Source organism: Festucalex cinctus, chromosome 15, assembly GCF_051991245.1.
Source record: "Festucalex cinctus isolate MCC-2025b chromosome 15, RoL_Fcin_1.0, whole genome shotgun sequence".
NCBI lineage: Eukaryota > Metazoa > Chordata > Actinopteri > Syngnathiformes > Syngnathidae > Festucalex > Festucalex cinctus.
This window is the reverse complement of record NC_135425.1, coordinates 12,659,430-12,686,159: the sequence shown is the minus strand read 5'-3', so window position 1 is coordinate 12,686,159 and position 26,730 is coordinate 12,659,430. Positions and strand designations below refer to the sequence as shown.

Genomic DNA, 26,730 nt, shown 5'->3' with positions numbered 1-26,730 from the left:
GAGAGGAGCCAGCTGAGGTGGCTCGGGCATCTGGTTAGGATGCTCCTGGATGCCTCCCTGAGGTGGTGTTCCGGGCATGTCGGGAGGCCCCGGGGACAACCCAGGACACGCTGGAGAGACTATGTCTCCCGGCTGGCCTGGGAACGCCTCGGGATCCCACCGGAGGAGCTGGTTGAAGTGGCTGGGGAGAGAGAGGTCTGGGTTTCCCTCCTAAAGCTGCTGCCCCCGTGACCCGACCTCGGATAAGCGGAAGAAGATGGATGGATGAATTTGTAACTGCTCACTACAGGGCTCAGGTTCGATTTCTGCTTAGGGAACTTAAATTTAGGAGGGCAGTGTAACCAAGATCCTCACCTACCAACTTGGGGAACGCGACTGAAGACACACAACTGTCGTGTTTTTGGACAGATACCCTGAACCCGGTTTTAGAGTTAAGGTTATCCTGCCCTCAAACCTCAATTTTAAGTCCTAATCCTGGTGTCAAACCCTAATTTGATTCCGTAATACTGTCTTGAACTTTTGTTATTTGGATGCAGCTTTTCTTTTCTTTTTTTTTTTTTAAATGGATCATTTCTGATTATTGTAATGGCCATCCCTGCTAAAGAGCAACCGTTGGCTTGTGTTACTGTTGCCACGGCAACACCCACAACCCGTCAGACCGCGTTGCCAATTTTCCCGCCTCTCGACATTTCAAAGACGACAACAACAAACACAAAATGGATTTCACAGCTTGGTATTTTTCGGAACTTCCAGGCACTCGTTTCGACTGAGTTAGCTTCCCGTTAGCTTTGATGCTAACGTCATCCAGTGAGAGGTGAAAAAAAAAAGTTTCCAGTTTCAAAGACGATTTAAAGTGGATAGTGGAGGAGAGGTAGCATCATCATCAGCGTGCTCTTTCATGTGAAACCCTAATCCCGCCTTAAAACCCGAGTTTGAAACCGAAATTTCGAAATCTGAACGGAACCCAACTTTGAAACAGTAAGCAGTCAAAAGTTGTAGAGTGCATTGCTGACAGTGACCAGTATGCTGATGAATAGGAGAGGTAGCATGTTAGCTTGTTAGCACGTGAGGGGGGGGGGGGAGAAAAAAAGGCACCACAGATTAGAGATCAACAAAATAAACGTGTTTGCTACGGACACAGTGATGCTGGGGGTCTCTCAGGTCGTGTGTGCGTGTGCGAGTGTGTGTTAAAGGCATGGAGAACCAGTGTTGGCGCCTCAGTATCGGTACAAGTCGTAGGTGCAGACCCAGGACGAGGGGAAGGCCCACGAGGGGAACTGGCTCAGGAGTTCCTCCAGCCGAGGCGTCTTCTGGTCCTCCCCGAAGAAGTAGTGGGTGGAGATGGCCACCGAGATCATCCCCTCGGGGTCCCACGCCGACGGGGACGCTTCTCTGGGCGGCTGGAGACAACAAGGCCACAGTGGAACGTGTGTTTGCCTGTGTATGGTATACTAGCGAGCGCAATTGATGAGCTTCGTGGAGAATTTGTTTGTACTGAATCATATTTCAAATGAGGTCTTTTATGGAACATGATTGTGGACATTCCAAATGCATGGTGTTGATGCTTTAAGATTCTCTCCATTTAATTGTTGTCATCTAATGGTATCTAGAACAAATAATATATTTGACGATTTTGCTATTCTATTCCCCCCAATTAGTAATTTGTCTTTTTTTTTAAACGTACCTTTTAATTAATCATTTAAATAGGGATCGCAGAAATGTGTAATAAAGTATTTTTTTTTTATTCTAAATTTCTTATTTTTTACTTTAAAATTAAAAAAGGACAGTAAATATTTCTCTAAATTTCTTTTACAATCATAAAATGGGTCAAGTTTTATGTATTTTGTTTTACTTAGTTTTTTAAAGCTTTTTTTAAAAGTAAATAATAATAATGCTAATAATAATAATAATAATAATAATAATGCAAAGGTTTTTTTTTAATTTTATTTTAATATTTTAAAGATATTTTCCACCTATAGTTAAAAACAAAAGAAAAACAAAACAAAACATTTTTTACTTGGTATCTGTTACTCAATACTAAAACAAAAGCGGCCGGCAACAGTTTTTAAAAGTTTTCTTGATTTTTTTTACTTTTAAAATTATGAAATTATCCCTGCAGCAGACATTTTCTACATTACATTTATTATTGTTTTTTTTGTTTGTTTGTTTTTTATCTTACCTTACATTTTACCTAAAACTGTAACGTGTGGATACTTACTAAACTTCAAAATTATATATTTTAAAAAAAACTAATTTTTAGAAATACTACTATGACTAGATTTTTTAAAACTTTTCTTCCTTTTTTTCATGATAAAAATATTTGTCTAGATTTCCACTAACTTACTTCTTCTTTTAAAATAAACCAGACCAACTTTTTCTTTTAAAATGAATAAATTAGGCCAGCTGAAGTTTTCATTTTCAAGTAAAAAATATATATTGGAAAAAATATTTTATGTAAAAAAAAAAAAAAATAATACAAAATAACTTGGCTTTACACATTTTTACATTTTAAAATTATTTTCACTGATTTCTTTCTTCACTAAACAAAGCCAGCATAAAAAAATGCAATAAAAATCATATTTTTTTTTCTTTAACTCATTCACTGCCAGCCAAGTTAAAATGGAAAGTCGACATCTTATAGCCCATGGCAGTGAATTATTTTAAAATGGGGAGAAAAAAAAAAAATCATAATAAAAAAATGTTTACTTTGTATTTTTTATAATACTGCATAGATTTCTGTACACGTAATTTTTTAAATGAAGAAATGATCGAAGCAGAAATGTTCATATATATTTTAAACATTTACTGAATGAATGTCTTTTTGTGAATGGTGCCAATGAATGTACCTGTATTTCAAACCAGAACGTCCATACAGATGCATCCAGGCCGTGCGAGTAGAAGATGAAATATTCGCCGCTCACGTCAAACTGTGGCGTGCCATCCCCGAAGGACCACGTGGAGAGACTCGCTCCGCGGTGAGGCATCAAGTAGAGCGACATGTGGCTCGGCCCTGTGCGGCACACTAAAATGAGGGGATGCCGCATAGCCGAGGGGGGATACTAGGGGGCGCTTCCCTACCTTTGACGTTGAACGTCATCTTGACAGTCCCCCAGCCGGTGTCCTCCTTGGACACCAGCTGGAAGTCCACCGGGGAGCTTGGATTCACGTCGGGAGCGGGGACGTACCAGTTATTCCTGCCAAGAAGTCTCAGCGTTAAAAGGACGGGACGGCGAAGGGACGAAGCGAGGCGACGCACTTTGTGAGGAACTTGACGGGGAGGAACCACGGAAAGCCGCAGAAGGGGTGGTCGTCGCGGCAACGGGCACGCACGCCGTCGTGGATCTGGGGTACGTGCGGCGTGACGTGCTTCATGCCCGTGTAGTCGAAGCTGTTGATCCACACGCCGGAGTCGCGCGCCTCCACGCGGCCGTGCATGTCGTAGAAGGTGCGTGTCGTGTGCTGGGGAGCAAGCAGAGTGCAAAACACGGGCTAATATAAGTATTTTCACAAACCCTCGTGATGCCTTAAAACATAGCATAAAAACAAAAGTAAATAGAAACATCAACCCTTTCTTGAAATGCTAATTTTATGCCATATCCCTACCTGGACGCTAATCTTGTGTTTAAACCTTAATCAGGCTTGAAATGGTCATTATGTCTGTAAAACCTACTTTAAAAATGCAACCCTGGTTTAAAAAAACAAAAACAAAACAAAATCTCTTATTCTTGGCTTAAATTCCCAACTCGGTCTTGAAACCCTATGTCTCAAAGCCTTATTTTGAAACCGACCCTTGGTTTGAAGGCCATAACAGTTTGAAACCCAAGCCCTGTCTTGAAACCTTAATTAGTTTCAAAGACTAATTTGAAACCTTAACTTTATTTTAAAACACTACTTTAAAACTGTAATGTCTTGAAACCCCAACTTTGTTCATAAAGCCTACACTGAAACCTTAACCTATTTTGAAACCTTGTTATGAAACCTTAAACCTGTCTTGAAACCATACTTTGAACCCTTAACCCTGCTGGAAACCATTTGAAACCTCAGAAATCATAACCTTGTCAGCAAACCCTACTTTGAAACCTTAACCCGTGTGCATCCCAAACCAACCTGTAGAAAGACCCTCTTGGGGCGCGGACTATCTGGACTTCCCGAATAAGGGAAAAGGAGTCCGCTGGACACCAAGAGGAAGACGAACGCAAAAACGGAGCCCAGGCCCGCCAGAATCCCCTTTGTGCTCCTCACCAAGTAGATGAAGTGGAGCTGCAAATAAAACCAACACAAATGACCAAAACTTGTCACGGGGGGGGGTCTGCGGAAAGAAACGGCGGCCACTCACGAAAAAGGAGGAGAGCAAAACGGTGGCGATGGTAACCAGGGTAGCCAGGACCACCTCGGGGGGGATCTCGGTGCCGCTGCGGCCCATGATGGGCGTGAAGATCTCGAAGACCACCCAGATGAGGAACATGATGTGCAGGTAGGGCAAAGCCAGGCCCGCCAGGTAGAGGACGCTGTACTTGAGCGAGGCCCCTACGCCGATCACACAGAAGCTCATTCAGGACGGCACCTTCTAGATATTATTGTATAAATGTGACCAGCCTCTGTTCTTGAACTCGTTGGCGAGCAGCAGCTTGGTGATCAGCGGGAAGGCCACCATGAGCATGGGGACGTAGGCCGAGCAGAGGCCACGCTGGGTCATCCAGAGCAGGCTGCAGCACCACAGCAGCAGGCTCACGTCCAAGTACAGCTCACCCAGCTCCACCATGCGCACGCCCTGAACACAAAACGCACATTGAGTTTGATACTTATGCTCGCTCAGTATTTAGTTAACTAGTAAGCTACTGAACTATGTATGTAGTACTTCATTTTGGAGTGAGTTAGCTAATTTGCTAATTTTTCAGATCAGATCGGTATAATTAGCTCTCTAGTTAGCTACAGTTAGCTATCTAGCTAACTAGCTAGCTCAAATGTGCTAATATAAACAAAATTTTATTTGATTATGCTGTTTAAATAGTTAGCTACAGATAGTTAGCTAGCTGAAATGTGCTATAGAAACAAAATTTGATTTGATTTTAGCTGTTTAGCTAGTTAGCTAGCTAGCTAACTATCTATCTAAAACAGGGGTGTCAAACATACTGCCCGCGGGCCGGATCAGGCCCGCAAAGGGGTTTAATGCGGCCCGCGAGATGATTTTTCCAAGAAAAAAAAAAATTGTAATGTAATCGTAATTTCACAAGCAGTCCTCAGATAAGCAATACAACTTCTATGCGGAACCATCTTGGATATCATTTTACACACAACTTATTTACGATTTCGTTAAAAAATGTTTGTTTTTGTTTTTTTAAATAATAGACCAACATAAACGTGTTAAATACGACACAAATTCAATTACTGGTAGCACAAATACATATGAAAAGGATTAATGTCCTTATAACGTTAACTGCGCCACACAATGCATTCTGTCAACAACTTATATGCAAAAACGGGTAGATTTAACATATCCGGAACTCACACAGGCAAACTGTTGTCGCTTTCAATTTGCATTCTTGTTATTTTTTGGAACAATATTACAGTAGAGCTCGGTAATTTAGGACCGGTCTAATAATAGCGAAAATCTGTGTATAATTGACAGCAATTGTTTCTAAGTTATATACCATTATTTTACCGATCCGGCCCACGGTAATACATTTTCCTCCAGGCGGCCACTGAGCTAATATGAGTTTGACAACCCTGATCTAAAATGTGCTATATAAACAAAATTTGATTTGATTTTAGCTGTTGAGTTTGACTTTGTTGAGGCTTGGCTACCTCAGTATTAAGAAGGGTTGCAGCAATTATTTTAATAATTGATTGATCCGCCTATTTTTTTAAATTGATTTATGAAGGAATAGAGCAGTAAGTGTACAGCGTGTATGAAGGAAGTCATGAAACTCACTTTATTTAGAAACACACACACACACACACACACAAAAACCTCATAAAAAAAAGTTGTAGATGACATTCCTACAAAAACAAATGTGCTTTTGGCATTCACTTGAATGGACTAGCACATTCTAGAAAAGTTGTTTGGTTCCCTGCAGCAAATAATTTTTAGTGTGATAACATTCAATGGGACAGTTGTCCATTGTCTAGACAGACACACACATTCACCACCCATAGACAATGAGAGTCACTGTTCTGCCCCCAGTGTGATAAAGAGGAAGCTTTATCTGCGACGTGGTCAGATCGTGCGGTATGAGACTAACTCGTCGGACCTGATGGAAACCTCAGTGGCAATGAAGTAAGGACACGATATTCAGCCCACATAGCACTGAGGATCCTATCCTGGGCTGCAATTGGGCCACATTCGATTTACATTTTCGCTTCATCTTCCACCTTATTCCTGAAGTTCATTTTCATAATCACTGAAGTGAAAGAGATGGTCATCCATTTCTCCAGATACAACGGCTTTGTTTGATATTTTATTTTATTTTTTGGTCTTCTTTGGGCTTTAATTGTGTATCTAGTAGAATTTACTTCAATTAATTTAACAAATTTGTTAATCCTCATTTTTTTTTTTTTTAAATAGAACATTTATTTTACCGCTAAATACAAATCATTATTATTTTTTGGTTCTTTATTTTTATTTTCACATTATGAAGCACGAGAAGCAAGAAGATGCATCTCACCCTGTAGAAGAGGTTCTTGGCCAGCGTGTGCACCAGCACCATCTTGCCGGTGGCAACGGAACCATAGACACACACGGAGGCGTAGAAATGGGTGTACCAGAACATGGAGCGGCCCAGCAGCGTCACCAGCACAGCCACGATCAGAACCGACAGGAAGGCGACCAACCAGCCGAGCAACGCCACGGCTGTGGCACACGCCAGATCTCGAACGTAGCGCCCGCCTGTGGAAGTCAGATAGATGCCATTCATGAAAATACTTCGTGTGTTTAACGGAGAGTCGTCCAACTGAGTTTTGTAATGATAAAATTTGCTGCTGACGCTCATTTGCATGTGCTTCAAATTTGGTAGCAATTGGATGATAGTTAGCGAGTGAGTTATTTCGTGAGTTAGCTGCAGAGTAATTTGATACTCAACTACTGAGCTAGTTTGTTTCAGTTAACTCCATTTAGGCAAAAAATGTTAGTAATTTGGGTAATTTACATAAAGACGTAATACCAAATTATGTAGCTAATTTGTTGGTATTTAGTGTGTTTGTAGGTAATTAACTAGCTATTTTGTTAGCTAGTAAATCTCTTATCTAGCTAGCCAGTTGGGTAACAAGTACTTTCGACCAAGTTAGCTATTTAGCTGGACAAATTTAGTTTAACTGATAAGGTCTCGAGTCAGATACTTGGTTCGTTAGTTGGCTAATTCAGTTACTTCTACACAGGCACAGATAATTTGATAGTTGACTACTGCACTAGTTGGCTGATTAGCTACTTAGCTGGTTGTGAATTTGCTAATTAGCTCTTTTGATAATTTGTCAGTTAGCTACTGAACTAGTTTGCTATTAAGACAGGTAGTTCGCTACTAAACTTATTAGCCAGTTAGCAAACAAGAGGGACAGTTAGTCAGTATTTTATTAGTAAACTCATTTTCCAGATAATTGTTAGTTAGTATGCTAGTTAATTAGATGAGTTGAGTTCATCACTTAGCTAAACCACCTGAGCTAGTTGATGAAGTCGCTAGTTAATTAGCATGTGTTTTGTCAGTTAATTCTCTAGCTAGTAGTATCAAGTCAGTGCACATTTATTATTGTTTGGACTTGGGGCGGTGGAGCACTCTCTGAAACATACAGTGAAGGTAAATTACTACATTATAGATAGGGTCAATCAAATGCATGAATATCTTTTTATTAGCAGAAATGCAAACGTCCAACAGGAACCTATCCTAAGTCTTTTTTTGGGTTCATGCATAACATGCTCAGGCCCAAAACATCAACAACAATAATGAAGTGTTACTTGAAACCTACCACGGTTGCCTGGTTGTCTGGCCTTCTTGGCCAGATAAACGAAGGTTGCCACGGCGACCATGTAGTTGAGGATAGTGCCGACGCGGGCCGGGTACGCCACCACGGCCACGCCCAGCACGTCAAAGAACACCATGTTGCCGTGGCGATACTCGGAGGAGTCGGCCAGCTCCTCCGACATGAGCAGGTGCTTGAGGACGGCCAGGATGTTGTCACCTAGATGAGTGAAATATCAGATTTCCTCAAACAGAAGCCTCCGGTCGAATACAAAACATGCCCAAATAAATAGGCATGTGTACCGTTTCAATAAATGTCAATTTGGATCTCAGTCAACTAATTAAAGTGTTGATCTGACTCATTAAATGCCACATTTCTTCTCAGGCCTCCTATCTAATAGACACCGTGACATAATTCAAACATAGGTGTGCTATTTGAATATATAAACACTGACTTGTAAATCCACCACGGAATTCATTTTTTGCCAAGACTATGAGTAGTAAAACAAATAAATTAAAAATTTGTCAAACATAGGCCTGTCATGTGCTCTTACAGATGCCACGCCCCAATGGATTGCCAAATGCTTTATATGAATAAACGCTCTTCAAATACATTAAATAAGACGATAACAAATGCAAAGGACTTTGAGCCTCCATCGCCATCCTCACACTATTAAAGATTTGTCATTATCAATCATTAAACACTTTACTACTCTTGGGATGTCATGTAGCAAAATAAGGCAACTCCAATATTAAAGTTAAGCAGCGTGCAGCACAGGAGTGGCCAAGCAGTTGATTTCTATAACGGTCATATGGGCCACATCATTCGTTTAAAAAAATAAATAAATAAATACATGAGAAATTAAAACCATGTAAAATTATCTAATTTGTTAAAAAAATAAATAAAGAAAGAAAAAGGGGGGGGATTTTAAAATCGTGTAAAATAAAGTAATTCTAGGTTTTAATTGTATGAGATACAATTTAATTTAAATTGACCAATAAGTTAATTATGATTACCGGTACATTAATGTTACTGTTTTCCTTAATATTGGGGTAAATGAACAAATAAATAAAATAATTTTAACTGACAATTTTGGGGCAAAAAAAATGTTACTTAATTAAACAAGTATTACAGGACTCTTGATCATGTAAGTGCTCATTGGGGCCACATTGAAGAATATAAAATATTCATATTATTCATAATAATTCAACCAATTATTTTTAAAAATGAGTTTCAAAACAAGGAACACCAATTAATTAAATTGACCAATTTTTGGGGGACAAACGTTTGGTGGGCCAATTTTGCCCACTCATGTTTGTGGTTGCGGAAAAGTTTCTATGACACCCCCCAATATTCTAAGCGCCGCTGCTGCCTGCATTCTTACATGCTTAAAAGCACAACAAACACACGTGCAAAACAATGCACTTATTGTTCTCATGGGCGCCATTTGCTTTGCCGGAAAGTTCTGCTTTTTGCATATGTGAAGGCTTACTGCTTACTCCACTTGTAGGGCTGCCTGCTGCATGCCAGCCTAAAAATACTACTACTTCACTTTCTTGCCAATAATTCATGTTTTTGGCCGTGCACACAGAAGAGAAGGGGGCGAGGGAGAGAGCAGCATCTGCCTGTGTGTGTGTTTTTGTTTTCTTTTTTAAGTGCTGACAGACCAGATTGTCTGCTAGGTGGAGCAGAATCATTCAAGCAACAGGTAATTGAGTCTGTTTGTTTGTATGTGTTGTTGCTTCGTGTGCGTTAAGGTAGCAGCTGTTCATTTATAATTGTGCTCATTTCCATTGGGTCGTCTATGGAGTTTGACCTAATATGTAAGCACAGGCAAACAGACTTTGGATGACATGATAATGGTTTGTGGGACACATTCTGGATTTTCACCTACCGTGTATTGGTAAAAAATTGACGTTACTGTACAACTAGTGATTAAAAAGTGAGGAACACTCCAGGTGTTTTGTTAATGGCATACCTGCTCTCTGGATGGAGCCTGTGAGAATTCTGTCAGCCGTGTCATACTTGGTATGGTAGATGAAACCGTTCTCAATGAACGCCAGGTCAATGCCTACAAAAACAAAAGGTATATTCAACTTTTATTAAAATAATAATAATAATAATAATAATTTTATATATATATATATATATATATGTGTATCAGATTTAATTTTCCCACATACAATATAAATAATGATTATTTCAATCCCATCAATGAAAAAAATATTCTATAAATACCCAAATTTTGATTAGGAAAAGCTAAGGAAGCTTAAAAATTAAAGCTTTTATTTGTTGTGTTTAATTTCTTAACACAAAAACACAATTACTACATTATATTGAAGTATTATGAATTCATTTATTTAGTCCGAATGGCCATTGTTATGAAATTGCCCTTTGTTAAATACAAAAATGCATTTTTAATTTACAAAACTAATTGTAATAATTTATTTTCATTACTTTAATTCTCAGTCTAAATGTAACAATTATTAAATTACTTTAATTTGTTTTTACTGTAATTTGTCATTTATACAATATTTCGTAAATAATCCAGAAATGGTTGACTATCCCCCCCTCCAAAAAAAAAGTTCAAATTCAAGCATTTTTTAGGAATCTCAGGATTCCTGAGAAATTAAAAAAAAAAAAATGTTTTGTAGCCTGTTCCATGTTGTTACCTGGGATGTTACCAAAGTCCCTGTAGATACGAAAGTCCGTGTCGGAGGGGATGATGCCGCTCTGAAAGACCTCCTGGCCCACCACGGAGGCAAAGGGATGTTTGGCCGCATGCACGTACGCTTGGACCAGCCACGGGTTCTCCGGACCTGTCGGGAATCACACGCGGAGGAGACGTTCGGGAATTTGATACATCGCTGTTATGTTTGTTTAGCTAGTTGGTACGGTATTTGTCAAATCTGACAGGAGTGGTTGACAATTTACTGTTAAGCCGTGATCAAATGTGACTTGTTTCTTTTCAGAAAACTGTTCAACAGTTAAATTCAAATGTTTGTGAATCATGATATGCTACAATTGGTTGGCAACCAGTCCAGGGTGTCCCCCGCCTACTGCCCAGAGCCAGCTGAGATAGGCGCCAGCAGCCCCCGCGACCCTTGTGAGCAATAAGCGGTCAAGAAAATGGATGGATGGATGGATATGCTACAATCGCTATAACATTGTGCTGCTCCTTCTGGCGGTGCACTTTGACCACCAGGGGGCAGTATAACACTTGCTAAATAAATATATAAGCTTGTCTTTTGCTGTACTTCTGTTCAAATATGCCACATTTAAAGGGTTAGAATTACCGCAACACTGATGCTAGTAATGTTAGCATAAACATTTTACATTGAATATTAGCATTGAGCTAGCAGAAGGCAAAATTGTGTGATATTCATGTGCTTAGAGCAAGCATTTCAACCTCTTTGAAAAGGAAAAATGCTGTATTAAATTTTTAGACCGTTTGACCTCTTCGAATGTGTAAGGGCATCAGATGGGTTCCTTACCTGTCTGGAAAACGACCTCTTTGCCCCCGACGCCTGCAGCCTCCAAGTTAATGAAGGCCCTCACTTGTTTGGCCCACGGATGCTGAGTGATGAACCCGTGACTGGCCTACGTAGACCAGACCAAAAAATAAAAAATAAAATCTCAAAATGTAGTATTTCATAAAACAAGATGGGCATGTATCCGTCTGTGCTACCTGTAGGACATTTTCTTCCGCGCCGTTAAAGAGGAAGATGACGCCGTGGCGAAGAGGAGTGGATTGGTTGGCGAGCGAGTTGAGGACTTCCAGCATGACGGCGCAGCTCACTGCGTCATCGCTAGCGCCTGAGGATGAGGACAACGCAAAAAAGTGAGTCTTTAAACAGCACATTGCTTGGACAATTGGGGGGAAATGCATCTGAAAAAATTGTGCCAAAAATTGTTTTGAAATTGAGTTAGATTGAAGAATACTTTCACATGACTTTCCTGTAGTTAACTCATTCAGTGCCATTGATGGCTTTAGATGTCAAAAATCCATTTTAACTGGACAGGCAGTGAATTAGTTAATAAAGCTTTACAGCAACATATCGGATGAGTTGCGCTCCTGTGGGAAAATAACAGTTTCAAAACCTGAGCAAGGGCAATCCGGGTGGGCCAGGATCCCGGAACAGATTAGCGGCGCCACGCCATACCATACCGAAGGGCGGTTTACAGTGACCTAGCAAAAAGCCTATAAACAACGCGAGAATAATAGGGAGGAGGCCGTGTGTGAAAACATGCCAGGAATGCGTCGACCTGATGGAGCTCCGGCTCCGGTTGCATTGTGTTGATGATGGCGGGAGGAAAAAAGGAGGGTGATACCCCATGGGAGGAAAAGAACAGGGCATGTGATGAAGAAAGCTGACAGGTTAGCATCGAGGCCCAAGAATTCTTTGGATCGAATTTTTCATTTTCTTTCTTTTTTTTTTTTTTTTTTTTTTAAATCATGTGCTTTGGCTTTGCGGATTGAAGGTTTAGCAGTTGTGTGTCTGTTTGGGCTGCTGCCACCATCACTCACGTGAACGATATTAATCTTCAGTGCCCCCAAAGGACCTCCACGAGATCTAAAAGCAGCCATCTTACCATATCCAAGGGCAAAAATAAAATTGTCCCCTTAGTCTAATCCTGACATAGCACGAACAATTAACACAAACCGCTGACTTTTTTTTAAATTAGTAAATAGCATTCAATCAGGAAAACAGAACCTCCTTACCACTTATTTACAACATTTCACTAAAAGGTGAAAACTCCTCTAAGTTTTGTTCAGAAGAAAATGTTTTGTCAGGAAATCAGTATGTTGTCAAGGCTTGTGCCACTTCCTTCTCCACACATTAGCGATTTCCTTTTATAACAGGGAAGAAGTACACGCACTCGAATGAACACTGAACATGATTCTGCAATGGCTCATGGTTCTGGAGGGACAAAAACTCCTTGAATGAGAAATAAATAAAAAATAAAAAAAACTACAAAAAAAAGAACTACAGTTCTGCTTCAAACAACCGGTTTTGAAGGAGAACGGTGGTTTAGATCAGGTTGCATAAATACCTCAAGTAAAGAAACGTTCAAATGGAATGTCCTTGTTTCATTGGAAAAGTGATGTTAAAAAGTACATCAAAAGTTTGGCACGGCCACTGTTTTCACTGAAAACCTTTGGACCTGACTAGTGGAAATCTGAAACCGATGCACTGTTATGATAAGATCTACGGAATACTTGAGTAGCTCAAGAAAAAAACAGATGAACACCTTGAAAATATTTATTGGCAGTGGGAACAAATGAAAGTATGATCAATTTCAGCTTCAGTAGGTTGCTTGTGGCAAAAAGAACCACTTCAGTTGTGCCGTCCTAATTATAGGTTAGGACGCATCTGTGCTTTTCAATGAAGAATCAAGAATTATTATTATTTTTTTAATGCATCCCACTGCATATTCATGTTATCAAACGAGCTGAAATATTTGTTGAATTTAACTATTTGCCCCTTGGAATTGTTTACATAAAATGTGTTGTAATTCTTACTTTATTTTGTATTTCACTAGCTCACAAAATAATATCTTATTAATTATGAATACTCATACAATTAAAAAATAATTAGTAAAAAAATGCACATTTAAGATATTTTTCTTTTACTACATATTTTTGAAAATAAATTATATACATATTTATTAGAAATAAGCCAATTAAACATAAGAATAATAATTAGTACTGTCAAAGTTAAAGCATTAACTAATCAATCACAACAAAATGATCGCATTAATCCTGTATTAACGCAGATTAATCACACTATTAATTTTGACCGCAGATGATCCTTAAGATTGACAGCAGATTTTTAGGGTAAAGGCAGCATAGGCTGTGTTTGAGCAATAAACTACATGCATTAAAGTAAAGTGTTTCATAAATGTTTGCATATGACATTCAGAATATTTGTTCATGTCAAACTATTGGGGTCATTTTTTTTTTTTTAATTATGCAAGTAATTAACTGATTACAAAAAGAGGAGGATGAGCGTGTAGAGTGGATCAAAAAATGTTGAAGACGTTCTCATAACATTAAATGTCGAAAGAATTAACACATAACAGGTGCTCTTAACATTTGGCGTACAAAAAATGTTGATAAGCCTTTACTCCGGTCTCCTCCCACATTCCAAAGACATGCACGGCAGGTTAATTGGGTGCCAGGGTGTCCCCCGCCTACTGCCCAGAGCCAGCTGAGATAGGCGACAGCACCCCGCGCGACCCTTGTGAGGAATAAGCGGTGAAGAAAACGGAGGGATGGATGGATGGATGGATACATTTTCAAAGAAAGTAAACACATGGATTGTATTTTCACTGGTGTAGCCACCCTATTAGTACAAATAAAATATCACCAACCCCCACAAAAATCTTAGGTATCGTGGTAATTGAGTGAGCCTGTTTGTGCCGTGTGACGACGTATCCTTACGCTGTTACACTAACTAGTTCCTTTAGTAACATTTGAAACGTCGTATGTTGGGTAAACAATGCCATGTACTACTCACGAAATAAAAAATGATACCTGGGCTGTTGGCCACCGTGTCAAAGTGGCAGTTGGCCAACATGAGATGCTCGGAGCCGTCTTTGGGCTCCAGGCGCACCACGACGTTGGTGACGCGGTCATAGAAGCTGGTGAAGCCGCCCAGGAAGTCTATGGAGAAGGAGCCGGTGGGCCGCTGCACGTCCACACTGAGCTGAAGGTGCGGGCCCTGCGCCGTCTTCACGCGGACTTTCTCGATCTGCTCCAGCAGGTAGTCCACCGTCAACACCTCGTTCTCGTGGCTGCCCACCGGTCTCGGTCCTACGCTGGTGATGGCCTCCAGGTGCTGCCTGAATGCAGAGATTTATTTATAGAAAATGGATCAATTATTTGTTCAAGGTGTCCCACAGGGGTCTGTTATTTGCCCTTTTTTTATGTGCATCTTTACTGCCTTAACGTTTTGTGTTTTGATTTGAATTGACACAACAAAAACTAAATTGAATTTAGTCCCAATGACAACATTGAGCAAAGCAACGGGCTTTGAATCAGTTCTATGTGTTTTCATGGGGAGAAAGTGGTCAACTTGAAGGCTAATCCTGTTTGGCATTCTTTGTGGACAGCTGACCTCCAGAGCACGAGTGTGATATCATAATCCTCATCACTCCAGAATCATGTTTTCGTCACATGGATCCAAGACATAGTTAAGACATACACAATGACCCAAAGCTTTGATGAAAACAAAAAGTGATGTCAGTTACCAAAATAAAAACATGAGTTATACACTGCAGCAGTGCAACATAAAGCAATTATACTCCATTGCTATTAAATGCTTGTCGTCAGATTGCGTTTATCACCGTGTGAGAATTTTCCCGATTCGAGCATTTGATTGGACATCAGGGCTGGGTATATTTTTAGATGATCTCAGATTTTTTTTTTTTTTTTTTTTTTTTATTCCTGGAGAGTGTTAATAAAGGATGACGACTTTTATTTACTGATCACTTGTGAGCTGAGTTCATAGTAACTGCAGCTACGCGAGTACATCACACACAAATGCTAGAGCAGCATGAATATAGACAACATTGGACATTACTGCATTATTGAAAATTGGTTGTACTACAAGATTATATTTTGAATTTTATATTTGTGTTACCTACTATACTATGTTTTATTGTTTGAAATATAAAATGTTTTATAAACAAATAGAGGGGGAAAAAAGAGAAATTTGCCATTATCTCAGGCCTCTCCTACAAAATCTTATCCATAAAGCACAGCATATTACATTACCCAAATGTTACAACTTATGTGTTAATGGTTTAGCTTCAATTTGATGTTGCAAATATTATTTGTAAAAGAACCACATTATAACATTTTTAAACAAATTAAAAACGTGACATTTGAGACAATTTTGACATTTTAAGTATCTGGGTGCAAAAATAGTTTGATCAAGGCACACCTAGCAGCAAAATACACTGCAGACAAGATTGTATTAAAATATCTGCTTTGGACTTGGATTAATGTTTATTAATGGCCTTGTACTTTGCAGTTGTGCAACATAATGCTTTGTTTATTAACCAGAGTGCGAATATTGTTCATTGTCAAGCTAATGCCTGGCTCTGCAGGGTACTGTACTTTGCAGGCGGACTGTTTCAATGCGGGTCAGACTGGAGGAAAGGTTAACCACACCGTTAGCCGCCGTACCAGGATGAAAGCAGCTTGGCCGGTTCGGCTTCCCCTCACGTAACTCACCTGGCTCTCTCCGCGTTGAACTCCCCGCTCGGCTTCCCTATGACGAGCTGCTGGAGAGACAAGTGAACGATTCCCCACAGAAGCAAAATAAACACGCACACCAGGGAAGTTGCCAGCCCCTCACGGAGCAGGTACAAGCTCACGTCGGGCTTCCTCTTCGGCTCATTAACGCCGCCGCTCCAGCCGTTATTGTCCTCTCCGTAGCGGGTCCCGGGGCTGCCGTGGCCCGGCTCTCCATGGCTGTGCGTCCCGAATGCTGGCTTTATTCTGCGGACGGTGGTTTCGCTCTCCATTTTAAGAGCCAAACGTACATCAGCTGCAAGCGTCGCTCCCAGGCGTCGCTGCTTTCTTTTTTTCCTCCACCTTCCGGGATAGCGGACGAGAAGCGAGGAGGGACAAATTGCGTAGTAAGGCGGACCTCTATGTGGCGTCACGATGCAAGCGAGTCAAAGCAAACATAACGTTACATATTATGTATGCATTGATTTGTATTTTTTCATGACATATTAGTCATTTTGTGAGTGTCGGCAACATATCGTGTATACATAAAGCAACAATATTACGTATTATAAATTTTGAAACTTTTTCCCATTTTGTGATGACAGGAAGCGAAAGGACAACTGCCTTGTGGACATTTAATGTTATGTTACTTATTAGGGGTGTGCCAAAAAATCGATTAATAAAAGAAACGAGATTCTTCATTTATTAATTGAAGTGATATTGATATCCAAAAATCGATTTTATTTAAATTAGAAATGAAGAAGGAGAAAAGGCAGTTGTAGCCCACATGCTGTTTTTGTGGAAAAAAGTACTCACAATACAAAATTAATAAATGTTTAAACTAAAAAAAAGACACTTTAATGTCTCTATTTGTCATTTTTGTCTTGCAAAGTAGACTGGAGCAGATGACAATGTGCATATCTAAATTGAAGCAGAAATCATTTGTCAATCAAATAATTTTGAATCCAAAATAATTTGAATCGAGAATCAATTCTGAATCGAATCGTAGACCCAAAAATCATAATCGAATCAAATCGTGAGACAGTAAAAGATTCCCAGCCCTATTACTTATTATCTGCAAATGTCTAACATATCTTATTTCCTCCTGCTGTATTCAGGAACATGATGGAGAGTAAACAGTTATTATTCAGGTGAATTAAATTATAGGAATAATTGTACTGAACTACACCATTCAACTCAGCCTTATTTATAAAGCACTTTAAAACAATTATATCTGCTGTGCAAGGAGTAAAAATCAGTCATGTAATAACACAGACATAACACTCGGGCAATAACCACAAAAGTAACACAAATGTAATAAGTAAACAAATATGAATAAATGAATAACACAAAATACAGCACACGTCATAAAACGCTAAACATGCAGTCTCATATGCTGAGTCAAAAGTTAAAGTACATTTATGAATTACCCCCAACGCAGGCCATGTAACATCAAGTATTGATAAGTGTAAGTTTATTACACATTGACACTTGAGAACAATTAAAATTTCATTAAAAGACTTTATCTTAACTAGCAGACCTGTCACATGACATATGCACTCAGTTCATCTTTTCATCCTCAATTATTTTTAATAACACAATTAAACAGTCTCCGGAGGCGAAATTGTTTGTATTATTTTGACGATTTACTGTTAACAACAGCAATAATATACATAAATTGGACAGATGAAAGTTGACTAATTCTCTTTTGTTTTCTGACCCCAGTACTTTTCCATGAAACGGAGCCTAGCAAGCATTTAGCTTTGAGCTCGGTGTCGATGTCATCTATTTGCCGAACAAAACGGCATGTGATAGGACTTTGTCACAAACAAAACATATTTATGACGGTAGAGATGGTTCGTTTTATGTGTTCTGTTTTTTTTTCTGTCGAAAAGATGCTCTTTAACAGTCGTGGGAGACGTTGCCCACGCACATATTAGCATCATTAGCATTTGACGTTTCTGTCGTCAGAGACATGATGCGCCACGAGATTACGCCAGCTGCATCCGCCTTTTCTTTAAAAATAAAAGTGTTTCCTTGGTGAAATTGCACATACAAATCGTGTCACAACAAACACGTTCATCACCGAGGAAAATTTGAGTGATTTTGTCGGAGGTTTTTGCGGTGGCATTGACATTTCTCCCGTAGAAATAAGTCGATATCACCTTATTTTGACGTCGCAGTGCTTCAAACGGAAAAAGTGTCAACGCTCACCGGATAACTTGACTTGTCTTCGCTCAAACTGGCTGCCTTCAACTTTGCCCCGTCACTCATCTACAGAGCATAGCGAGGGAGAGATCAGCAGTTGGCCCGTCGTGTCTCTACCCGAGGCCGGATGGTAAAATCCAACCTCCAGCGGATCCTAAACAGTCATTGCTTTGCTCGCGAAAAGGAAGGAAAACAACAGGCTCCCACTACCATGGCGGATTTGAGTAGCGGTATTTGTGACATGATTGCGAAGTAAGTAAGCAAGGGAGCTAAAGATGCTAATCGCTGTGTGGGGGAGGGGTGACGAGAATGCGCTCAAGTGCAATTAAAATTTTTATTTACAGTACGGCATCTGAAAGTTCCGGCATTTCGGATATAAATTCAGACTGAGTTACTAAAGTGATTCATTATATTGTTGATTTTTGCCGTGCGGCTTTGATATTTTTAGCTCGCTGCGACTGTTTACGTCAACGGCTCATGCTAGTGGGCTAGTTAGCATCACCGTCGATAACCTCGTTTTATTAAATAAACTCTGCTTGAAAGTGACGCTATATGACATTCCAATCAAACATTTTCCTTTTATCCTGCGAGCGATACGTGCGTTTAGTCCCACTTCCTCGTTTAGCATAAGTGCGTCACTGCATGTAACATTGTTAACAAGCTGGCATTGTCGAGTAACGATTAAATATGCGTTTTATTGCTGCTACACATGAGTAATTTACGACTCAACGTTGTCACTTTATTGAAATTGTAAAATGTTACGGGCCACGTCGGTGTCAGGTTGAGGGCCGTTATGTAACAGACGGCACCGCTACTAGCTGACGTCACAGTACGTAATGACGCTTTTTTGGATCACACCTGCGTAAACTCAGCGGCCCATTGCGGAATGACGCCACACCGTCTCATTCGCCGTACAATACAGTAAATGGCTTGTATTCTGTCAATTAAAAAAAACAAACAGTAAATAGCTAGCACAGCATGTAGCAAGGTGTGGAATATGACAGCAAGTGAGCCACCTTTAGACTGCTCTAAGGAGAAAAGGAGACAAACCAGTGACAGGTTATCCTTAGTTTTTAACTGGACCTAATATGATTTTTTTTTTAATCTCCCAGTCTGTCCATGCACTGTAGTAGTAGTACCCGCGGCCCGGGGCCTCTGTGGTGCTCCTGATGCCCCTCTCCCACCCCTGAAGATCCCAGGTGGGCGAGGGAATGGCACACGGGATCACGCTCCTGCAGCTCGGTTGCTCCACTCAGTAAGTCGCAGCCCTCGTCATGTCCGTCTGACCAAAGGACATCAAAGTAACATTGAAGGGTTTCAATTCCCCACCTCTTCCCATCCCACCAGGACCTGAAGTTGACCGTTAGTGAGGAGCCGGCGGGCAGTGGTCGCCCCGGGATACTCCACTTCCAAAGTCATGTCACCGTCACCAAGACGGTTCAATGGGACGCTGTCGTGAGCAGCAGCGCTCTCTTCGTGGAAATCCCTCTCGACCCGCTGCCTGAAGGCAGCAAGGAGAGGTGAGCTTTGTTGCATCCAGGAATCGTCGCAAGCAAGAATTCAGTCCCATTCACACGTATGATCAATTTAGGCATCACTGAGGCTCAAATGCAAGTTTTTGGAATGCCATTTTTAAGCTAATTGTATTATTATTATTATTATTATATATATATTTTTTTTTAACTTGTCGGATTGTTTTGTGTGCAGCTTAGCGTCTCTGCTGGAATACGCTGAAGAACATCTGAAAGTAGTCAGCGTGTTTGTCTGCTTCTACAAGAACAGGGATGACCGTGGTATGTATACACAACCAGACATCTGGCTGCAAACGTCACTTTTTTTTTTCAGCGCAAAAATTGATTTTCCATTTGAATCAATTTTCCCCACTTTGTTCTAGAAAAATCAACAATGAAGTACCCCCCCCCCCCCCCCCCCCCAGAAAGTGCTATTTTTTTTTATTTTTTTTAATTCTGAACACATACTGACCAACCCACACCATTGCTAATATATACTGAACTCACCCCACACACCAAATACACACAATTTTTTGTTTTTGTTTGTTTTTCTAGCCAAACTGGTGCGAACGTTCAGTTTCCTGGGCTTCGAGATCGTGAAACCGGGCCACGCCCTCGTCCCGCCTCGACCCGACGTTCTCTTCATGGCCTACAATTTCGACAGGGACTCCTCCGACGAGGAGTAGACGCCCCGAAACCGCACCCCTACCATTCTGCCCCTTTCTCCATTTTGTGTTTGTCAATCTCTTGAGTTCCCCTTTTGAGCATCAAGTTTGGATAAGAGGGAAGGAGGTTTGACTGTGGCTTGCTTAGTGTTAGATGTGCCTATGTAGCTCAGCTTTGTTTTCCCATGGAGACGTTCCGTTGTTTGAATGTACAACACACAAAGGTCATCAGGTTTTTTTTTGTTTGTTTGTGTTTTACACTTGGGTACTGCAGTGACAAAATGGCTGCCATGTTTGATTTTGTTTTTCTTCAGGGGGACCACTCGTGTAGCATTAACATCCAATTAATGTTAACAGCCCTGTTGATTGGTACTTAATAGCCACACCATTTTAGTGAAGACATTTTGGGCATGTAAAGTGGACAGGAAGCGGAATTATCCATATGGCTTTTTTTTTTTTTTGCTTTGTTTTGACATGTAAATCTCATTATTTTCACATTTCGATTTCTGGATGTTATGAGGGAAAGCTGTGATATTCTGTTAGGACTGACTTGGCATCTGCATTCCTTTTTATTTCATTATGTTCACCTGGCATATAGTGCTACTCTACCTAATGTGCTTCTCTTATAATAAAACAATCCCCAAAAATATATCTTGTGTTCATATGAAGGAAGGCTTTTAAGATATACACACAAAATTACATACTGTTGGAACACTAATAACTAGGCATTTATCAAATATTGAGTAATTGTTGCATTTAGATGCATTTTTCACCTAGTTTACTGCCAAACTACACAACACTTATAAATTATAAATAATTATGCAAACGTGAAATTCCCTTGTGACAGATTGACCACAAATGTTGCAACAAGTAGACAAAACAGTACTGAGGCATGTATTCTTTATCCTCTGTGGAGCACGACTGAAATTAGTGCCGTACTGATGATTTAAGACAACAGTATATCTGTCATGACCCCAGGTGGACAAGGCGGGTAAACAAAGATCAGCACAATGTTAGTACTCTACAAAAAAAAAGAAGAGAAGGCTGTTGTCTTGAATCCAAATATTTATTGGTACATATTAAGTATTATGACATGTATAAAACATGAAGCAACGGATCCCCTCGTCAGACTGGCTAATGCGCTCGGCACATAAAAATGATTAAAATGAACGTGAAGCAACTAAAAACCTATGTATAGAAAAACAGACAGATGTTAGAAGCTTTCTGAGAGAAAAGAAACGTGACTTTAAATTCTTCAGTAGAGTGCAATAGTTAATTAAAAAAACAGAAAAACGACACAGCACTAAAGCCAAGCGTCCACGAGACGTCTAAAAAGGGTTTTTAGCACTGTAGGTTCACGTACAGAAGGAAGTCACTGCAGGAAGGAGCGCTATTTAGTTAGCCACAAACAAAACAAATCATTAATGCACATCACAGTTCGCCTTAAAAGACCATTTAGAATTGCATGTTGTGAAAAAAAAAAACGACAACAAAAAAACCTGAATGATCGAACAGAAGTGAGGACGACTTCAGCACAAACGCGACAAGCCCGCCGGGGGAGGAGGGGGGGATTAATAAAATAAAAAAACAAAAAAACATCGCATGACTGAAAAACGTGTCATATGACCAGAAAGGATGCGACAACTTGAAACCCTGCCAACCGTCAACATTTGAATGCACCATACCAAGGAGGAAGAATATTGAAAATCAATTAAAATTGGCCATTTGGACAACAGAATAGAATTGTAGTATTATTTGAATGAAGTGTAACATTTCAAGACAAAATATGTAGTTATACAATACCACAAAGTCATAGGATTAAAAAAAATGAATAATAAAATAAATCTTTTTTTTTTTTTCACTTTACGAAAGAAAGTCATAATTTTATGATGACGTTAGAACGTTGTATAAAATGTCGTGGGATATAGTTCAATATGAGAATAAGCCAGAATTTTAAAAGAACCTCTCAATTTTCAGAAAATAAAATCTCAAACCCACCATTATCATGCCTTCAGATCGTTTTCAAGAAAAATATGTTATTTTTTTCCCCATCAACTCAAACTTATCACAGTCATATTACAAGAAAGAAATATATGTTCATGAGAATGTTGTAATATGACAGAGTCAGAATTTTCACAAAACACTAAGTTTGAATATTACATGAAAAAAGTCAATCTTGTGAAAAAATATTAAATTTAAGAACAAAAATTCTTTCTGATGTTTGAAATAAATGAGAATAAAACCATCATGAAATTTTTTTCCAAATTTTACAAGGCATTTTCTTGACAAGAAAGTACAACAAAAGAGGTCAATTGTTAGCGTCTAAAATTAAGACACGGTGACTCGAGTTGCAGCCACTGGGCTTCAAAGACACATCTAAGACAGCTACTGTATTTCAGGCAGTTTGGTCCTTCAAGACTTCAGCACTGCATTAGAGAACGCAAACAAACAATATTAACGTTTAATAAGATCATTTGGCGCTATTCGCACTTTTGGGGGCGGGGCAAGGAGGGTATCTTTGTGGGACTGCTGCTAATATCTGTGGAATGTTTATAAGCTCCTAAAGGGGAACGTCACACATGTTGATCTGTTTACTAAAAGGTGTGTACGCAAGCTTGTTAGCAGCCAGCATGACTTAAAAAATAAGTTTTTCCTTTAATTTTCCGCTATATAAATGCTTGCTAGCTCTTTGGAAGTCATTAATTAATAGTATATGCTACATATACATACTATGTACACTCTAGTTTGTTGGGGGTTGCACCAAAAGTCACTCACTAGAAAGAATGTTAGCTCCCCAAAAACACACCAAATTGGATGATCATCAAATACACAAACGGAGCGCGCAATCAAAGACTCGTCAACAATGTCAATTGGGCGTATCATACAATGTACATACATCAATTGGCCGTGGCATGCATCGGCCGTGGCGCAAAGTCAAAGACACATCAAATATGGGTGTCATCAAAGACACCCATATTGGGCATATAATCAATGACATTGATAGGCTTCATAATCTAAGATGCTTCAAAGGTGGGATATTGTCAAAGATATCAAATAGGGGCGTCACAACCCCCTCCATCAAAGACATGTCAATTGTGCTTAACATCCAAGATACATCAATTGGATGCGTCATAAAAATCAACGTCGACCAGGGCACTTAGATACACATTGACACACCGATGAAATACGCATTATTGGGTATATTGTCAAGAACACATCAACTGGCTGCGTCGAGATTAGTGTCAGACACCTATCAAAGACACGTCAATTGGAGATATCAAAGCTACATCAATGGCCCGCATCATTCTGAGATGGTGGTATCAACAAATCCGCCAAACTGGGTGCATCATCAAAGACACACTAAATTGCTTCCATCATCAAAGACGAGTCAAAACTTATCAAATGAGGGTATCATCTAAGACACATCAAATAGGGCATATCACAGCCTTGTGAAATAGGATGCATCACAATAAATGAGAATATACTACACGGTTTAGGAATGGTGTAGTGTGTCCTCAAAGACACGTCAAACGGGGGGCAACATCAAAGATGTTAATCATCATCAACGTCTTTGGGCAGTCTATGGTTGGTGCACAAAAATGCAGGTTGGCAGGTATATGACACCAAATTTCCTCAAATAGTGGCCTCCGCTTGACTAAATGCTTTCGTCAAACAAATTTCATGTACTCTCTGTAGTTGAGTACGATAGTAGTAGTGTGTGTGTGGGGGTGCGCGTGTGGGGGTGTGTATGTATGTGTGTGGCGGGCTTGCGAGTGCGCGCGTTCAAGTCCTTGGTGTAAAATCTCAGGCTGGTGAGGTTTATGGAGAAAACGGATGAGGTCGGAAACCTACTGAGGTGCTTTGTGTGCTTGATGATTGTATACATGAAAACATGACATGGCTGTGTGACGCACTATACATGTGCCCATTGGGGGAAGTGCAATGCATCTTTAAAGTAGAGCTTTCAACAGTATTATGTGTGTATGTGTGTGCGTGTTTACGCGTGTGCGCGCGCCTTCTGGGTTGGAGCGGCGTAGATCTCATCGGCCCTTCGTGTAGCCGGGAAAAAACTGGTCCAGCAGAACCTGTAGCGTCTTGTTTTGCGTCATGACGTAGTCCTTGCCCAGGTCGTGGCGGCAGGCGGGGCAGGTGTACACCTCCGCCCGGAACGAGCGCTGGAGGCAAGTCTGAGCACGCAGAGAAAGGGTAGACCCTTTATCTTCATACATGAGTTTTGAGAGGAATTTAGAGGTGCAAAATACATTTTTAAAAAATTAAAATATTTTAAAATTTGTACAAAAAACTAATCCCTGTTGTTTTCATGATTTTATAACAAATAGAGTAAATAGCAATTTACGAAGAAAAGTCAGTCACAATTTTACATGATTTTTTTTTTTATCATGGTTTGTGGTTTATCATTTTATCATTTTTTATCGTGCATAACTTTAGTGTTTCAAAGAATTATAGTTGTCTTAATATTTTTTCATTTGTTTTGTATGTTTAAACATTTTTTAAACATAAATGATCGTCCTGCTGCACAGTGCACATGCTGCAGTCCAACTTCAAGTTTTTTCCAACATAAACAAATAAATATTATTATGAATTTTGTTTGGTCCAAAAGGAACTTATATAATTATAGTGTTTCTATTTTTATTTTATTTTTTAAATTTGTCTTAATATTTTTCAGTGCTTAAACATTTTATTGTTTTGCACAAAAAAATAAAAAATAAATAAAAAATCATCGTTTGAATAATCATGATTTCAATTACTGCCAAAATAATCATAATTATTATTTTTTCAACAATAAACAACAATAAAGTACATTATAAAGAGCATTTCAGGAGGAAAATTTGGAACTAAATGTTGTAAAATGATGAGGGAAGTCCATTTCACCTGAATTTTTTTTTCTGGTAAATTCCAACTCCTTCAAAAAAAAGTTCTCATTCATGATTTTAGAATAATAAAGTACATTATGATAGCATTTTACGGGAAAAATTCGAAACTCTCCAAGAATGTTATAAAATAATGAGAAGTTATAATTTCACGTGATTTTTTTTCTCGTAAATTACATTTCCCTCTTAAAATATTCTCATGAATGAACAATAAAGTACATTGGGAGGATAGCATATCAGGATGAAAAGTCAACTTTACAAAAATGTCGCAAAATTATGAGAAGTCGTAATTTCATGAGCAAAAGATGACTTGTCTTATAAATATATAGTTCAATTCAGGTCAATTAAGACACTACGGGGTCAATATTTTTGGGCAATTCTTTTCTGATGATTTTTTTTAACATTTGAGCATCAAATTTTACAGGAAAAGTCGCAAAAACAATCCAATGGCAATATAAACCTTTGTACATTATCGTATGACTATTTCTATCATTACATGCATTATGAAGGCTATAACAAGTCTACACACCCCTGTTTAAACGCCAGGGTTTTGTCCTGTAAAGAAAAAACAAACAAAAATTTTTTTTTCGACCATTTATGTGAGCTACAACCTGTACAACTCAATTACAGGTGTGCACTGACTCACATTTTCCATGAATTTGAATGAGATCAGTTCAATCCAAATTTTTGGAGGCCAATGTATTGTTTTACCTTGCAAACATTGTGGGAGCAGACGGTGGTGATGGGCTGGAAGGCCAGCTCCTGGCAGCAAATGCACATGAAGATCTGCTCCATCTTACGCAGGAAGTTCTCCAAAGCACAAAAGAAAACGTGCGTTTCAATGTTTTGGGCACAGATAAAATCCCAGATTGTACTTGTGTATTCTATTGAGAGCGTTTTAGCACATACTGGTCCCTCTGCGAGGTGTCCCAGGGCCTCGTCCCACAGCTTCTTGTTGGCCGTGTCTTCTCCGATCAACTGCTGTTGTTGCTCCGACAGCACAAACGCTTCCTCCACCTTCACGCGCTTGGAGGGAGGCTCGGATGCTGGCGACCGATCTGAGAATATAAACACACACAAGCATACCTAGTTATTGTGGGGGGTTTTTTGTCCTAAAATTGTTCAAGCAATAGACTGGAAGACACTACGGAAGTGCAACAGCAGCTCAAGAAAAATAAACGCCTCCCCTCCAATAGATGTGACCCGTTTTACTTCAGGGAAATTCAGTCCCTTTCATGTAACTGCCACATGTTAACATTTCA

General features: G+C 39.6%; 3 protein-coding genes across 3 annotated transcripts in view; 1 reads left to right on the top strand and 2 right to left on the bottom strand.

The window, feature by feature from the left end:
• Nucleotides 1–717: 717 nt before the first annotated feature.
• On the bottom strand, nt 718–16,586 carry ermp1 (endoplasmic reticulum metallopeptidase 1). Its single transcript, XM_077496735.1, has 15 exons — nt 16,193–16,586; nt 14,489–14,796; nt 11,639–11,766; nt 11,445–11,550; nt 10,623–10,769; nt 9,929–10,021; nt 7,957–8,169; nt 6,666–6,886; nt 4,597–4,771; nt 4,337–4,527; nt 4,108–4,260; nt 3,257–3,459; nt 3,079–3,194; nt 2,847–3,010; nt 718–1,400 (listed from the first exon to the last, which is right to left on the bottom strand). The coding sequence occupies exons 1-15, from the start codon at nt 16,483–16,485 to the stop codon at nt 1,218–1,220; spliced, it is 2,694 nt and encodes an 897-aa protein (XP_077352861.1). The 5' UTR covers nt 16,486–16,586; the 3' UTR covers nt 718–1,217.
• Nucleotides 16,587–18,240: 1,654 nt separating this feature from the next.
• oaz1b (ornithine decarboxylase antizyme 1b) lies at nt 18,241–21,225 on the top strand. Its single transcript, XM_077496736.1, is given in 6 exon segments — nt 18,241–18,652; nt 19,513–19,567; nt 19,569–19,655; nt 19,748–19,920; nt 20,108–20,193; nt 20,467–21,225. Coding segments are annotated over 6 exon segments (657 nt in total). The 5' UTR covers nt 18,241–18,527; the 3' UTR covers nt 20,598–21,225.
• Nucleotides 21,226–21,623: 398 nt separating this feature from the next.
• The window catches only part of uhrf2 (ubiquitin like with PHD and ring finger domains 2), a 31,501-nt gene continuing 26,394 nt past the window's right edge, over nt 21,624–26,730 (bottom strand). The window contains exons 14-16 of the mRNA XM_077497957.1: nt 26,378–26,526; nt 26,180–26,278; nt 21,624–24,763 (exon numbers count right to left, since the gene is read on the bottom strand). Coding sequence (XP_077354083.1) covers nt 24,617–24,763; nt 26,180–26,278; nt 26,378–26,526 — 395 coding nt within the window. The 3' untranslated portion in view covers nt 21,624–24,616. The remainder of the gene's footprint in view (nt 24,764–26,179; nt 26,279–26,377; nt 26,527–26,730) is intronic.